The sequence below is a fragment of the Nestor notabilis genome, unplaced genomic scaffold, assembly GCF_000696875.1.
Source record: "Nestor notabilis isolate BGI_N333 unplaced genomic scaffold, ASM69687v1 scaffold11767, whole genome shotgun sequence".
Classification (NCBI taxonomy): Eukaryota; Metazoa; Chordata; class Aves; order Psittaciformes; family Psittacidae; genus Nestor; species Nestor notabilis.
In genome coordinates, this window is record NW_009935207.1 from 27,759 (window position 1) to 44,741 (window position 16,983).

At 38.5% G+C, this 16,983-nt stretch overlaps 1 protein-coding gene across 1 annotated transcript in view; it reads left to right on the forward strand.

The window, feature by feature from the left end:
* MYO3A (myosin IIIA) overlaps nt 1-16,983 on the forward strand; it is a gene marked incomplete at its 5' end in the record, with an annotated part of 83,145 nt that overhangs the window by 12,638 nt on the left and 53,524 nt on the right. Inside the window, 4 exon segments of the mRNA XM_010017732.1 lie at nt 3,436-3,512; nt 4,842-4,987; nt 6,610-6,675; nt 7,079-7,234. Of these exon segments, the coding sequence (XP_010016034.1) occupies nt 3,436-3,512; nt 4,842-4,987; nt 6,610-6,675; nt 7,079-7,234 (445 nt within the window).

The following is a 16,983-nucleotide window of genomic DNA, read 5'->3' on the forward strand; positions in this document are numbered from 1 at the left end:
GCAGGCTTAAGGGGAATGCAGTGTAAGATGCTGATGCTGCTTTACATCTGTTTTTCTAGGAGATGAAAAAAATATTGGGAAATAATTCAAAGCATTTCAGCCTGTTCAGATCTGCGGGGTTAACAGTGGGAGCAGTTTTTAGTCTAGAGACTAGCTTGAGAAATAATTGAGTTGCAGGTTCCAAGGAAGGTCACAAATAGGATACTTTGGTAGGGAAGTGGACACTGAATGCAAAAATGAAGAAAGGTTATGGAAGAGGTAGCCAGAGGCAATGTGATAGCTAAAATGTAAGCCTTTTTGAGTAGGGTCTGTGTTTTTATGTATGAAGACAGTGGCTAGCGTGTTGGAATGCAGACTCCCTGCTGTGTGCTGAATGTGAATTTAGTACAATTTGCTAGGGCTCACCATTCCCCCATTAGCATCAACCAGTAAAATGTGCATACTTCTGTCACAGGACATAACCATAAAATGATGTTATACAGCCTCCCAGTTTAGATCAGAACAGTGTCTGCTCAGATTGGGTGCTACTATGAAACAAATCTTTCCTAATAATAGGGATCTCATTTCTGCACTGTTTTGCTTTTATTGAGTACTAAGGTCAGAAGTAGGTGGCTTTGCTTTCAATGTTTTCTAATACGCCAGTTTTTGCAATGAAAAGCTTGAATAATACTCATGGTGTAAGTCTGCTAATTTCCATTATTATTAGTAAAGTAATGCCTAGAAAAAAAGGAGGGGGGAATAAGAAAAATCTTTTTCCAACTATATGCACAGTATTTTCTTTTGGGCATGGTCTGCATTGGTACTGTTAATGCACTTATTTGTTAAGCTCTTCACTTTCATAAGATTTACCATTTGTGTGTGATAAGACACTCTTTTATAACATATTTTTAGATTTTCTTAGGAGAATATTTGACTCATTTTGCAGCAAAGCAATAGTGAAGGGGAAGGGGGAGGAGCAAGATGGGGTTGTTTAGAAAATACACAAGTTAAAAAAAGCTGGCCATCTACATGCTTGACTGGTTACTGAAATGCTGGAAGAAATGTTACTAAGTGTGGAATTACATCATATTTCCTCTATACACAGTAAAAGCCTGAGGAAATATCATTTGTCATAAGACCTAGGCTCCATAATCTGAAATGCCACTTTACTGCTAGGGGCAAAATGATAAAAAACCAAAACAAACAAAAAGCACACAAAAAACCCCAAGAGCCTAGAGAAAGTAATGGTGAACAATTTAAATTAAATCAGCTTTTTACTGAAGTAAAAAAGGAGGGAGGAGAAAAAAAAAAATCCTTCAGTTTATTTAATAATTACAGTTCAAAGAGAAAAAAAGCAACAGTGCATACATAGAAAAGATTGTGCATATTAATGTTCCTTTTATATTTTGTTCCTTATCTCTAAGAAAGTCACGATTATTTATAATTTCTAACACTGGAACCACAAAAATTTCTTTGCCTGCAGATCTGAACCCCATTTCCTCATCCAAGACTACAAAAAAGGCCTGAGCACAGGGGACTCCCACAACACGTAGAAAGAGAGAGGGAAGAGTAGCTTCCTCTCCCTTCACAAACGAGGATCATGTAATGATGTCTGTTGGCATCTATGCAGTGGTGACGGATTTGTGGTGATGTGTGCTTACTCCTTGCTTTCTGAATGACGTGTTTTGCTGAGGGCTCAAAACAGCCACAGACTCTGTGAGCCGGAAACTGGACCTCGTACAACTCCTTGAGGTGCCAAAAACAAAGCCCTGCTTAGCTGAGCTGAAGTAGGACTGATGGACTTTGTGCTAAGACTGGCCTGCTTTCCATGGTGCAAACACTGTCTATCGGACTTTCTGCAGGCACAGAGAGATAAAGAGATTTTACTGTCTCAAGCCTGGAGTAGACTAGAGGGAAGCAGCCATAAAAGCAATGGTTGTGTTTGTCTCAAAGGAACAGGCAGGATCTTTCTTGCTGCCTTATTTTCAGCAGTTATATACATTTCTGTGACAGGCAAATGCAGATATTTTGTCAATCAGAGCTGAAGACATAGCTTTAGAGTGAAAAACAGGTCAAGCCCTCTATGGTTTCTTGACCACTACTGGAAAAAAAAGAAATAAAAATCCCATACCAAACAAATTCTCCCTAGACAGAGATTTAGTTAGTATTTACACCAGGCAGTTACTGTGAATTGTTCCTGTTATGAAACATCAGCAGGATTTTCAGGAAGGTATGCTCACCTGTGTTCGAACCAGACAATACAAGTTGAAACTGGCCAGTGGTGCTCCCTGAAGCGTCATATACTTCAGAAAATTGAAATGGCACTCACAGAGTTAATCTCAGTCTTTTTACTTTCTTGAAGAGAAAGCAGATAGGTGTATGAAGGCAAATTAAGTGACCTTCAGTGTCAGTGAGAGTGAGGTTGGAAGAAGTGTAGAACTTAGCACCTTTCTTGACATCCATATCGGCACTTCAGACTATGTCTTTGATGGACCTCGCAGCTGGCTGTTACTCAAGTCCATAGCAGTTTAGGACTTGCTAGTGAAGGGGGTGTTTTTCTCAATGCGTGGACCTCAAAGTTTACGTTGATTCATAAAACTGGAATAGTCCAGGATATCCTAGCTGAGCGGTTGTTTTTCTCCATGTGTTGTGCCCTTTCTTTTGCACACACTCGAGATATTTCCAACCAATACAAACTTGTTTTGTAAGGAAGGATATTGGTGGCAGGCTGGTCAGAACTGTACTGTACCCCACTCTAATTCCTAGTATTTCAGTGTCTTTTAATTTAAAACCGTAAGGAATCTTCAGGCTTCACAGGTCACATTTCAGCTTTTGGCCTGAAACAGTTAATTCCTTTAAACTACAGCTCATGTTACAAAGCTGATTTGCAGGCATTTGTTGTTGCTTTGAGAATGTGCTTTGAACATGGAGAGACTTCTGGTTTTGTAAGAATCTTCCAGGTTTCACTGTTTTGTTGTTTCTTTTTTATGGCAGAGCCGCTAAGAGATGAGGATAAGTATCTTTTATAGTGTTCAACCTGAAATATATTAATAATGAAACAGAGGTCTAGTATCAGTATTGAACGTTAAAAGTTAAAAAAGAATATGTGGAAGGTACAGTACTCTTTTTTTTCTTTTCCCTAAAGTGCTCTACTGCTCTCCTAAAACAAGATATAGAAAAACTGTAATTAGCCAGTCAAAATATATGAGTCAGATTGCCAATGAAGTGCTCATCTGGGACTAAATTTGGGACTAGTGCTGAAGTCACTGGAAACAAAGAATGTGGAGAACTTCAGGTGAAGTGCTGAGTATCTTTGAGGACTGGGCCAGAAAGACGTGTTTGAGATTTGCCTGTAGGAGAAGTTGTAGCATGAAGATGAGGACGCCAACGCTCAGAAGGGCTGTCTTGGATGGAAATAGCAGTTGCTCTGATAATGGCTTCCCTTCGTTCTTCCAGGTGTGTCTGCTCAGCTGACGAGCACTCGCCTCCGTCGGAACACCTCCGTGGGCACCCCATTCTGGATGGCTCCAGAGGTTAGATTCGTGTTTCAAAACATTTTGTCGGTGGTATTCTAAGTCTTGCATTTCTGCTCTTTGTTTTCTTCCTGATCACTGGTCTGTTCCCCAAATGAAATATCAATGTCCTTTAAAAAAGTGTTTTCAACTTTTTTTTTCTTACATGTTTGCAAGGCTTAAGTCAAAATGAAGTTTATTTTTGAAATTAAAAGGTTAAAGCCAAAGAGCAAGATGTTGAATTGTTTATTAAAATCCTAAGAAGTCTGAAACTATAGATATGTCATATCCCCATGCATGGAAGGAGCCCAGGGTGGTAATTTTTTAATACGTTATAGCTTTTATCTTTTGATTTCTACACCTGGAAAGTTTTTAATGCTATATATCCATAGCTGACAGCAAGAAATGGAAGAGTTTATTATGAATGAATAAGATGTACCATACATATATTGTACTATACATACACTATCATATACATATATTTATATGAATATATATGAATATATAAATATTCATAAGATACTATGTATCTTTGGAGTTTTTTCTAGCCTGAAATTGAAGCATACAAAGATACATTTTAAGCTAAGGCAAGAAAAATATTTTATTATAAATAAGCCTATGTATTTACACTGTTTGTGCACACACAACACATGCATATACAACTATTTATAGCACATGAAACTACTCTGTTTATACACATGTATTTTTATAAACATACTCTGTTCATAAACATTGGTCTACCTATGTAGCTAATGGCATACATGTTAGTTTACACCTGTAGCTAATGGCATGAAAAGTTCTAGATTCATCTGGCATTATGGATGAGCTGAAATGTACATGAAATCAAATCCATTTGCTGTAAACCAGTGGCAAATGCATTGCTGAGAAATTAGCTTCATCTTGAAACTGGCTGATTTGGCTGAATAAGGACCCAGTAGGAGACAATGAATTCAACTCCTGCTTCCCTGCTTGTTTCATTTCATAGAGAGAGCAGTATATCTCCATTAGTTATTTTGCAGAAATAATCCATAGAAATGAGTTTAACATTGCTGAGTTCCCTTCTACTTCCCTCAGCATGGGATGCAGTTTACCACCTTCAGCTGAAATGTCCAAGGATTTGCACCCTCTTGTCTGACGCAGGAACATTTGGTCAGAGAACCTAGTGTTCGTGGACATCTGCTTTCTCTAGTTTAAGCATTGCTTTTTTTCAGCAGCAGGCTGCTTTAGCTTGTTAAATGTGTGCAAGTCTCTATTTCATGCGCATCTCCATCCTGTAAGAGATTTGCCTGACTCTGGGTGTACTCTTAAGTTTGCACATACAGTGACCATCCAAGTCTTTTATTCCAACAGGTGATTGCCTGTGAGCAGCAGCTAGATAGCTCCTATGATGCCAGATGTGATGCATGGTCACTGGGTATTACTGCAATAGAGCTGGGAGATGGAGATCCACCCCTTGCTGATTTGCACCCTATGAGGGCACTCTTCAAAATACCAAGGTAATATCCTGATGTGCTTATTTCTGCCAGGTTAGACAGAACTTTAACTGTTACTTATTCAAACTTTAACTGTGTAAGTCTGTGTGTGGAGTTTCTATGTATTATTTATATTAGGGGGAGGTTAGAAATATACTTTGTCCAGCTATATTTTCTGCAGGCTCTTCTTCAACCATGTGCACACATTGAGAAGTTCAGAGCTGACTGTGACTACATTTGAGAAAAAGTCATAAGACCTTCTCCTATGTGGACTGCCACACAAAATACATGAGCACAGGACTTAGCAGAATCCTGTATATTCTGTCACAAAGAATGATTTATAATAGAAATACAGAATCTGAGTATGCCACTATGCCACTGTGGTGAGCAAGTCCCATACCTGTCCTCAAGAGTTATCTCATGTCCTTTGAAGCGAAGTATTGTTCCACCACTCACGTACATTTAGGCTGCCACTTTTCTTTAGCTTGTGCTGCTCCTAGTAGTTCCAATGTTGCTGTCCTTGGGCAGTGCAAATAGCAACTTCTTACATGTTTTCTTTGAAGCTAGAGATAAAAGCACCCAAAGTGCCACTTACAGCATTTCAGGAAACATCTATCTCAAAGTCTGTAGGGGATGATCATACAGCAGTTTGTGGATTGCACCACAACAGTTGAAACCACATAGTGCATGAGTGCTTCAAGTCCTTTTCAGTGAAGTCACACAAATTAGTATAAATTTTCTTCAGGTTTAAGAAATCTTGGCTGACTTGGCACTAAAGTAGAAGATGAATGCTCTTCTTACCTTTACTTCCTATGGGAAAAGTAGTTACAAACTGCTGTGGTCAGTCATTCAGCTAGGCCTTCAAAAACCATTTGGCTTATACCCTTAAAAATACTGGGTACCTTTCTGCCCAGAAGCAAATATAAGATCAAAAATCTTTCATTCCATTAAGTACAACCTGAAATTGATGATAGAGTAATAAAAGCAGTTATGATGATTTATTGAAAATAGACAAAAGTCACCTCGTCTGTAGGTATCCCTTTTGTCTTCATGACTATACTTGGTGAAAATGGCAACTCTGTCTGAATGGAAGGCTGTTAAAACAATATGTACTAAGTTAACACCTAAAATAAACAGCTTTAACAACAAAAAAGAAAGTAGTAGTATTTAGTCCTTTGCCTTACTTCTGATTAATTTCTGATGGATAACAAATAGTTAATAAAGAGCTAATTCCTTCTGACACTGTTCAGCAAGTTGATTAATTCAGTCCTTCTGGGAAAACCTAAAATAGAATTTCTTTTCAAAAAGTCTGTTAAGGAAGTGTATTGTTTCAGGTTTGTAAAGAGAAACTTGCCATTACATGTGGATAGTGATTAATGGGTTGTTAGTTTCACTTCCATTCATTGATTCGATTGAAAAAATTATAGTGATTCTTGGCTATGCTTGGTAGATCATCTCTATGCTATTTCTCCTTGTTAGTTATGTAAAGTAGGAGAACCAGTGAGGCATCTACCCATGCTCTTTTTACCAGTCAAAATCGATACATTTTTCAGTGGCCTTCTAAAACTCATTACTCAGCCTGCCTTCACGCATTGTTTTTGTCAAGTGAGCAGCTTATTAACTTATCGTCATATTGACCTTTGCAGGAATCCTCCCCCAACACTACAGCAGCCTGAACTGTGGTCACCTGAATTCAATGACTTCATTAATAAGTGAGTAACAACTGAGACCACAGTAGCTGAATATGGAACATGTGTAAACGTCATGTGTAAAATATCTTTGTATTCACTATGGAAATCTGTTGCTACTAATACTTTTCCTTAAAAACTCTTGAAAATCCAGTTTGGCTTCCAAGTGAGGCTCCAGATTTAACACATGAAATGACATTTTAACACACTTGATGTTTCTGGTTTTCTTAATTTAAAGCATATTTAGTTTTAAAATGCAGTAGTTTAACATCTTGGACTCACCAATTTGGTGAAAACTATTTTCAGTATAGAGCTTTTGTGATTAAGACGGATGCATTTATTATGGAGGCATGAATAAACTGCAGACAAGCATTTCAAAACTGAACAGCAATCCTTCAACAATGGTATGTTTTTTCTGCCAGCACAGGTGCTTGACTAAAGATTATGAGAAGCGCCCAACAGTATCTAGTCTTTTGCAGCATGATTTTATTAAGCAAATTGAAGGAAAAGAAAACGTGCTACAAAGACAACTCATGGAATTTATTGATGTTCATCAACAAATGGGAGTCACTGAAAAGGCAAGGTAAAAGTAGCTAAAAAGTAGACCTGTTGGGACAGTTTTGATACTTTCACTGTTTCAGAATGGGTAGCACTCAGGGAAAGATTCACCTCTCATAACTGTCTGGCCAAATAATAGACAGCTTAATCTTTCAGGTCCCCTATAGAGCCAATAGAAAGAGAGGGGCATTACAGTTCACATGCAGGATGAAACAGTCTTTAGAAGTGCCTTTCCTTTCTCCTCTGACTCAAGATGCAGATTAGGATCTTAGCATTCAGAAAGCTAAGGTTACGTTAAGTTGTGTTTGGCATTTTCTTACATTTACATGGTCAACTAATGTTCAGTTTAAGCAAGTATGCTAAAAATAACTAGTCAGGTTCCTGAAACAATCGGATACTACTGACTGGATGAAGTTTATTGCAAATTCAAATCCTATGTCTTATTGTATAGATACCTTCTTTCTTCCACTGGTATTTAGGAATATCAATTCTGAATAAATCACTTAGCACCTGATGGCTTTTACTTAAAACAACTGAGAATGACTTGGCTCAATTTTACAATTTAAAAATATACTGAAATAATGTGTCAGATGTGAAATGTAGCTAGATTAGTATTGATGTAGTACTGGTGTGACTGCTCCTGTGGTTCAAGGTAGAGCATGACAGTTTTTCTTTTCTTTTAAATGGAACATAAAATTTAAAAGACATTTTGGCATTATTATGTGTATGGAAAAAGCTTACTAAAATCTGCCACATATCCTTTCAGATATGCTTATAGTAACAATATATATAGCAGTCTAAAGTTTTAACTCTGGAAAATTTTCTATTTATTCTATGCTTTAAAGATAATAAAAAATATATCTCTAAATAATTTACCATTTTCAAGTTTCCCTTGACCTTAACAGGATGTGGGATGAGTAATACTTTATCTTTTCTGGCATTTCAGAGAAAAACTATGCAGTTGGCTTAAATTTAAGCTTCAGACTAGATTTGTATGTGCAGACTTGATATTTGCTTAATCCAGAAAGATTCTGGAATTGAAATAAGCTTATTAGATGTCAGTGCTGAGCACTAAAACAGCAACATACTCCAGAATTTTAAAAGTATTAATTTATAAAACATAGGGAAACAATATGTTGGTAAAATTAGTTCAATACACTAAGTTATATGAATTGAAATCCTGATAACACTTGTGACACTGGTCCTTTCAAACCCTAAATAATTTTTAAAAATCAGGCTTATAAGTCAATTAAGTATCATGAGCTTTTTACCCATTCTGTAGAACTCACACATTTTTTTCTATGTAGTCCTATTCTTTTTTCCAAAATGCTTTCATTTTTTTTTAATATAAATGCTGCATAAAGCAAATTATATGAACTTTCTTTTCCTATACAATACAAGCATAAGGAAAGTGACCCAATTTGCATGAGTTTAGAGCAGTCAAATGCACAGGAACAGGATGATCTATTGGAACTTCTTCCATCCTGTTTAGGTTGTGTTTTATTAACCAATCACTCTTCACATGAACCAGTTTAAAGGAATGTATTACTATGTGATGAAGTTGCCTGTGTTTCTACAGTTGATCAAGTGTAATTTCTACATAAATTTTCCCAAAGGAAGATGGAATTTTCTCTCTGAATATAATTGTGATTTATTATCTGAAACTGTGCAAAAGATCTAGTTATTTAACTAATTTAAATGTCATGGTTAAACTAATAGCTTGGCCCATACTTAATAGCAGTTTAAAGTACTAACAAGTAGGCTGATACTAATATAAATCTCATTTGCACTGATTTAACCAAATCTTTCCATACATGAGTTCAGTGAATATAGTATGAAAGACTGGAAGTAAAAACCACAGTCACAGTCACTGTAGCTATAATCACTTCAGCTTTAACATATTAATTTTCTACATTTACTGGAAGATCGTCTTTCATAGCAGTGCATGCAGAAAAAGATTAGCTGTCTCCTAGAAATAGTTAAGAGTACCCATCTTAATATCTATTACTATCTCTGTACAAGCAAGAAAAGCAGACATTATTTTCGAGTAGCTGAAACTAGTAAAGTATGTGCATTATTTCAGTCCAGAAGGAATTAGAATTCCAGGTCTGTAAAGGACAATGGCATTTATTCTTTTTGCATGATAAAAGGGTTGTACAAAGATCTTTGAATTCAGTGGTCATACTTTTTTTAAAGTCTTTAAATACTAATGACATGTATCTTCTGGCCTTCAATCTGCACAGAGAAAATGGTGTCAAAAGCTGTGTGTGTACAGAAGTAGCATGTAAATCTGATAGAGAGTCATGATACAGGCCGTGTAGTGACAAGTCACCTGGAAGAGGCTCATCTTAAAGTCTCCTGGCTTTTTTTTTCTCAATTATACTGTTCTGGGACTGGTTTTACACTGGCATGATAGGGCCCTTTTGTGGAATCCCTGAAGTTTCACCAGTTGATGGCAACTTTCCTTGTAAAGCTTCCTCCGGATTTCCAACTCACACTCCTAGTCCATAATCCAAAGCTCTGCTGCTTTTTGGCACTGGGAGGCAGGTAGTTTAAGCCATAAAAGAACTCTTCCTTCCACCGAGGGAAGAAATCCTCCTGTGTCATGTTGTATAAATGGGCGTGGTATATAAACTCAAGAAATTTGGTAAAGTTCACTTAAAGCTGAAAGTAAGGAATTCAATTATTTTCTCAGTATGTGTTTCCTCTCCTCTTCAAATTCAATTTTACTAATAAAAGTTTTGTATTTCAAAAGGAAAAAAAGAAAAATGCCTGGAAGTTAATAGCTGAGGTCCAGACACTGGGTCTTTCTGTGTGCATTCAGAATCAAATCACCCTTTTTGCCCAGCATGCTGAGGTATAATTTGATTCTGACTGCCTTCAGCAGTGGTTGTCTGTTGATACGCTTGTGACCTTATCTTGTTTTTTGCTGAATGTGCAGTGTATATAGTTCAAAAAGAAGAGATCCAGTTAGGTTGTGTCACATGCTCAGAAGTTTTTGCAGAAGGCCAGATCTTCAGGTCCAATCTTTGAGCACTGTGTATGCTCAGGAAGGGTGTGTGTTCTCTAGGCACAGAGAGGAGCAATCCTACAATCACTCCATTATCACCAGTGTTCCTGAGGTATTTTCTGCCCTTGATGACTCACTGAGTCATCAGGACATTACACTGGGCCCTCTGAACCTTCCAATTGTTGTTATTCCAGTGAAGAGGAACTTGCTTTTAGGTTCTGCATCCTTTCTAAACACCTAGCAAGAGGAACAGAGCCCACTCAACTACTGAGTAACCAGAAACATCAACTTCAAGGGCAGTACACCATAGAACTGCTAAAGACTTAATGTGGGTGATGGAATACTGTCCGGTTTGTTCAGTAGCCTCTGAACAGTCTTATACCACTAGCATATCTTGTGCTACTTGAGGCTCAAAAAAGGCATGTATACTAGCAATGAGCTTCATTACAAATTCTGTTTTTTTTCTTTGAGAAAATGCAATACATTTTTCTCTGAAGTCATCACTTCTTCATGCTAAAAATATCTGTTTGCAATTTAACCTTTCCTAATTCAGATCTCAGGCTGAAATCACAATGCAAAGAGCATGAGAAAATATCCCATGATATATTAACATTTTCTGATAACGTCTTAACTGAAACATCTTTAAAATCTGCTGTTTGGAATGATGAAGTAAGCTAAAGGAGACAAATTAATGTTAGGGAGGAGGTGAAGCAGGCAGAGTTGCATCCTAAGTGCAACTGGGGGGGTTTGTTTAGCATTTGGGTTCTCACTGAACTGTGAATTCTTGGCGAGGAGAGCCACAATCAGGATAAGGGCCTTGGTCTTCTGCAAGAGTTGACTTTGTCATGGCTATGGCAAGGAAAGCCTGTTTTATCGTGCAATTCATAATATGGTATTTGTCTCTTTTCAGAGGGGTTCATGACTCATAATAATCTTGATACTTCTTTTCCCTCGGTCTTTTCAAATTGATGAACTTTCAATTAATAGAAAACATTTTGTTACATCCTAGAAGTATGATCTCATATCTGTTACTCCAATCCTCAGGACCATCTAGCTCTTTACATACCATATTCCAATTCTTTTCTGTGTTGATAGTGACACAGAAGGCATGATAATGGAATTTATTGCACAATCTTTAACAAAAATAAGACTAATTCTCTAATGAACAAACAATAACCTCCTTTGAGCCTAGCCATTCACCTTTGGCCACTGCTTACGTTTCCCCTCATTTTTAGCAAATCCTTCAATCACATACTTATATTCTTATAAATCACATTATAGCTGTTAGAATTTCTAAGTAGCGATGAAAATAATTGTTAGAAATGAGTGCTGCAGCATATACCCCCAAACTGTTCTAAAAAAACCCCCTTCTTGCTAGGACAAATGAGGGGAAAAGAACTGCATTATAAAGTTTTACTTTGCAACAGAAATAGCTGTCTTTGAAATGTCCTTCAGAACTGTCGCATCTACACCTGACAGTCAGGCTTGTAAGACTTTTATCTGGAGTTGTTTGGCTGTCTTAATCTTGACTGCTTTTACAATAATCTCTGCAGAAATGTGCAATGATTAGTACAGTGTGTATTTCCTGGGAATTATGACTCATTCCAGAAGGAGCTGCATACGCAAGGGATATTCACTGAACCTAGATTTCAGCAAATGACCCAAGTTAAGAACCTCATTGTTGTATACCCTCTAAGTAAACACAGGAGAAAGACCCATGCTACTGCAAAGTGATTCCAAGGGTTTTGGGGTGAGCTGAATTACTTTCCTAAGATTTTGTCCTTCTGTATTGGCCATGCAGGGAATACCACTAAAATCTAGTGACAGGGTGCAAAACAGTTGCTCTATTTAACTATTTGGAAAATTCAGGGAGGTAAGTTTGTAGAGGTTCATGTACAACATGCACAAAGGCGGTTGTGAATTTATTCACCCCTATTAAAAGCGGGGAGTACCATACAGTTTCTTTCCACGACTTTCGCTGATTGCAGAGACTTGTGTCACTTATTTTCTGGGTGTTCTCTCTCTCTATTTCTATCTCTCTGACTCATTCTGCAAGTGGAAAGCAGCTGACAGCAATCCTTTAAGCCCAAATCTGCAGGGCAGATTGTAGCTGAGGGGAGATCACCACGCTAGCTTGACTAATGCAGCATGAGGAGCAGAGTAAGACAGCTCCAGATGAAACATGTATCAGAGTAGGGCCTTAAACGTGAGGGTTCAGAGTTCCAGACCAGTCCTTCAGCACTTCGAGCCATTACTTTCTCTGTCTGTAATTCAGTGTGGGCTTTCTAAGATAGCTGTGCTGCAAACTTCTTTAGGCTGCAGAAGTGATAGAGTTTCTGGCAACACAGGCCTTAGAATATTCAGACCTCCAGTCCCATGCTTCTAGTTAATATACATTTCTACAGCAGAAGAAGAATCTCCTTCCGTGCAATACAATGGACAGCAGCAATGCCTGAATGATGCATAGCTTGCCTCCTGAAGCAAAACAGGAGAAAGAAGTTACTCCTGCATTCAGGCCTCCCTGGGAGTAGTGGTTCTCAGCTGCTGCTTTACTGTTGCGTCAGTCCACTTGCTTGGCAACTCATTTCTCCTGAAGGTGGGACACATCACCAGGCACCGCTTACTTTTGGACCTTCTCCTTCATCTTCTCAGTATGGCTCTGACCAAAGAGGATGGGCCTGACTCAGGATGGCAATAAAGAACTAATCCCAAAGAGTCCTTTTAGAGATCTCTTATTTGCCCAGTTAAGAACACACATTTTTCTCTGAAATTTGTCAAGGATACAGCCATTTCTTTAGACTATTGTGAAGACTATGAAGGACTAATAATCTGCTTTTGCAGGGCATGGTAAACCAGCACAGACTTTGGCAAACAGGTTGTGCAGAGCAGGACATGACCTAGTTGGCTGGACATGGACCACCTCTGAATCGAAAGCCCTTTAGCTCTGCTGGGCAGCACTGTGCTCTCAGCAACATTGCATAAACTTGGGCACAGCTCTCTGAGATTGCAGTCAGTGCTGTACAATCATTTAAACATAGAGGGAGCACAGGTTTGTCTGCAAAGCATTGTGCACGTACAGCCAGAGTAGTATCAATACACTTCTAAATTCAGGTGCTGATTTTGCATTGATGTAAGACTAAAGTTTTATTTAAGCGTATTCCACCAGATACATCTGCTGAAGACAGAATTTTGATTCTAAGTGTGTATTGTTCCATTCAGTCTCCAGAGAAATAGAAACACCAGCAATGACAGACGCTGGACAGATTTGTCTGTGTTGCTCTTTGGCTTTTTTTCCGTTTGTCACTTCTAATGTTTTTTGTAACTACTGGGAGGTGTACAGCTGCTCCCACCTTCACCTTACAGAAAACCCGATTATTTCTAGTTTCTTCTTTACACCCAGACCAAGGCCAGCCTTTTTCCTGTCACCTTTTAGTCTTTAAGTGAGTCTCCAACCAGTTTAGGCAGAGAGTTCAACGAGGCATCATGAGTCACACTTTCCTTTTGATGGTATTTTTGGAACTATCAGAAATCTTTTAAATACATTCTGACAATTTGGAGAAGAAAATGCTGCAGTTGCCTCGTTTTGATTTAACTGAATCTTGAAAGATAAGCAGGGGGGTGTAAAGGAGGATGCACAGAAACAATGCTGCCTTGACTCATTTTCTTGTTCATTCTGGGATGATGTTTCTGGCCTTTAGCTGTTTAAATTGCTTGTTGAGCATGGCTGTAAGATCTGATGCCTCCAATGAATAATTTCTGAACAGAGAAACATGGTTATTTCAGTTCACAATGTCTATGTGCATGATGATAATGAAATTTCAGTATTGATACCAACAGTACTGATGTGGGGGTTTTTAAGCGGTTGGAATTTTAGCAAGAAAAGCAGTGTAATTACCCTTAAGGGGACTGTGCCCTTTGACAGCAAAGCAGAAAAATACTGTGTTCTGCAAATCTGCTGCTCTGCTGTACTCTGGAGAGTGGACAATAAAATTGGTTTAACAAACACTAGTGTTATCTCAATGTCAGCTGAAGAGGATTACAAGAGAATCAATTTTATGTAATTAAGCTTCCCTGCCATAAACAGAGATCATTTCCTTAAAAGAAAAAAATGAATAAAGAGAAGTCTCCATGAGTGGAGCATTCCCATCCCTTCTTGCAAGGCAGTTGTTAGCTTCCTATGTTAAATGACCAATGGTAATTGTAACAAATCTTGGGAAATATCACTCTCTCACTGATAGGCAGTAATGTTTAAACAAACAAACAAAAAAGTATACAATGTGTAACAATTCCACCAGGAATGTAAAGCATAGCTTGACACATGTCTTGTTTAGGGTTTTCCTCTGGCAATGTAAAAAATAGAACAGCAGAGTTTGACATAGCCCTGCAGTTCCTGCATCTTCCCTTCATGTACATGTTGATAGGTCTTTCTCAAAGTCATACTGATATTAGATGCATTCTCTGAACACAAAATGACCTTCATGCAGGAACAAAGGAGAAATTATTTCAACTGTCCAAATTTAAATTTTCAACTGAAACTGTTAAAAAGAGGTGTTAATAGGAGTTTGGGTTATAGAGGGGGCACATTTCCATTGAGAGGGTAGGATTTTCCCTGTACATCTGGCTTTTGAATGCAGTAGTATCCTTCAGCTGGTAAATGCAAATCAAGCAACAGCGAACCATGCAAGGCTGAAGAGTGAATTTAAATCTTAATAATACCACATCTTTTTTGATGCAACCTGGGTGTACATACAACCAAAAATTGTCTCACAGTGTTATTTTAAGGACAGTACTACCAGGACAGCTTTCACGGTAAAACATGAGTTCCAAAGGAAAGGGAAGAAGAGGTCAGACCTAGGAGAACTGTGATTGCTTTGCATCAGACCCACCCCTTTTATGCTACCTGATTGCATTCCTGTGTGTTTTCTGCTTCAACATATTTAAATACATACCAAATTACAGCCCAGTCGTGGATTTATTGCAGCAAAAGCTGTCTTTCTTCCCCCACAGAGACACACACTCCTGTGTCTCTTTTTGTCTGTTTGCACTGCTAATGTTGGAACAGGACCATGTGTTGCTTTTCACCTCCACGTAACTGGGCCTCACTATCATCCTTACAACTGTATATAGTACTTTCTTGGCCTGTAGTAAATACTGAAAGAAAGAAAGAAAACATTTGGAGGCAGGTTGCTTTCTCATGCAGCTCCAGGGTCCTAACAACTGTTGGAGAGTAGTCTGCAAAATAGCTAGGTGTAAGACTGGCAGGAATTGGTTCCTCTCTTCCGCCACGGCAATGTAGATGCTGTTGATCCATACTATTCATTGTGTTTCCTCATCACTTATCCTCCACACCGGGTATTGGGCCATATTATCAGCACAGAGACTATGCTAGCTCTTGCAATAAAGTCTTACATGTTTATGTCTTGATGCTAACGTTGCAGAATTAGGCAGCTGTGGTGTGAAACTCCTGCCTTTGCACTATGGATAAGGAAAAGATTCCAGTGGTAGCTGGCATCTGCATAATGGAGGAGGCAAGTGCCCGATTACTGGCATGTATGTGAGGACAGGCTGTTCTGGTACCCTCAGGGAATGATAGCTGGAGACGAGAAACTCAAAGAAATACTAGATGAAGTGCATTCATGCCTGCACTTCCATCATTCAGGTCTTGATTGCACTCACAGTTTGTGAGGGCATCATTTGCCCATTTCTTCCAGCCTGTTTGCAGTCCTGGCAGTCAGTAGCTGATGCCAAGTGGGTGCCTGCTTGGCATTCTGCACCTGCATCCCACATCGCTGCATAGCCTGCATGACCTGAAGTGGCACCCATGAAGTAGGTGGTATTCATGGAGTGGTGCAGCCCATTAAACTCTGAAGTAAATCTTTTAAAATCTTGTAGGAGTTCAGAAGTCTCTCAGTTTGCTCCATCAGTGTGATGTTCATTCATTCTACCTTTTCATCTTGGTGCAACTGCCCTCTTCCTCCTGTCTTCTGTTCACTCTACAGAAAAGTGCTTGCCTGGGTAGGAAACATGCTTTTACTCATGCCATATATCCAAATGTCAAAATTAAGTAAAGGATTTCCCTGGTCTTGTCTGGAATCAAGGTAAAAAGTGAGTGTGTTTTACACAACACAGTTATAGTATTAAGGGGAGTGAGGTCATACAAGGAGATCAGATTTAAATGATAGTCTTTCTGGTTTTGTGCTGTATTGCACATCTGAGCTTGATCTAGTCTGTGAACTCTGCTGTTACTTACCCTGTTTCTTTTTCCCTGATTTTCACCATCTCATCAAGCAAGTATAACTAATGTGAATTGCATTTTCTGCAGCTTTTGCTTTGATTAGCAATTGCCTTTACTCTTGGACAGAGAATAATCCAAGTCTCTGGGAATTTCCTTGCCAATTTCTGTAAGGCTGCATAAGGTTTTCTTTGGTTTGATTAAAAGAGAAAAGAAATCCAACTATAAAACAAAAACTTAATAGAAGTTTAACTCTGATAAGAAAAAGGGTTCAAATTTTGTTTCCTTATTTTTTATGAGGTTTTTCCTGTAGACCCCAAGAAAATTCTCCTTGGTCAGGATGTATTTCACATGTCTGCCGTGGTTCTGTAGCACTTTGCTCTACAGTGTGATCACCTCAGCCAGGCTTTAGATCTCTGTCATTGCTGAGCTAGAAGTGTTTCCATCCTGGGTACTTTGTCTACATCATCCTTGCCCTACTATTTCATCATACACCCCTGGTTTTGTCGTGTCCATGATTTTTATCTGGGTT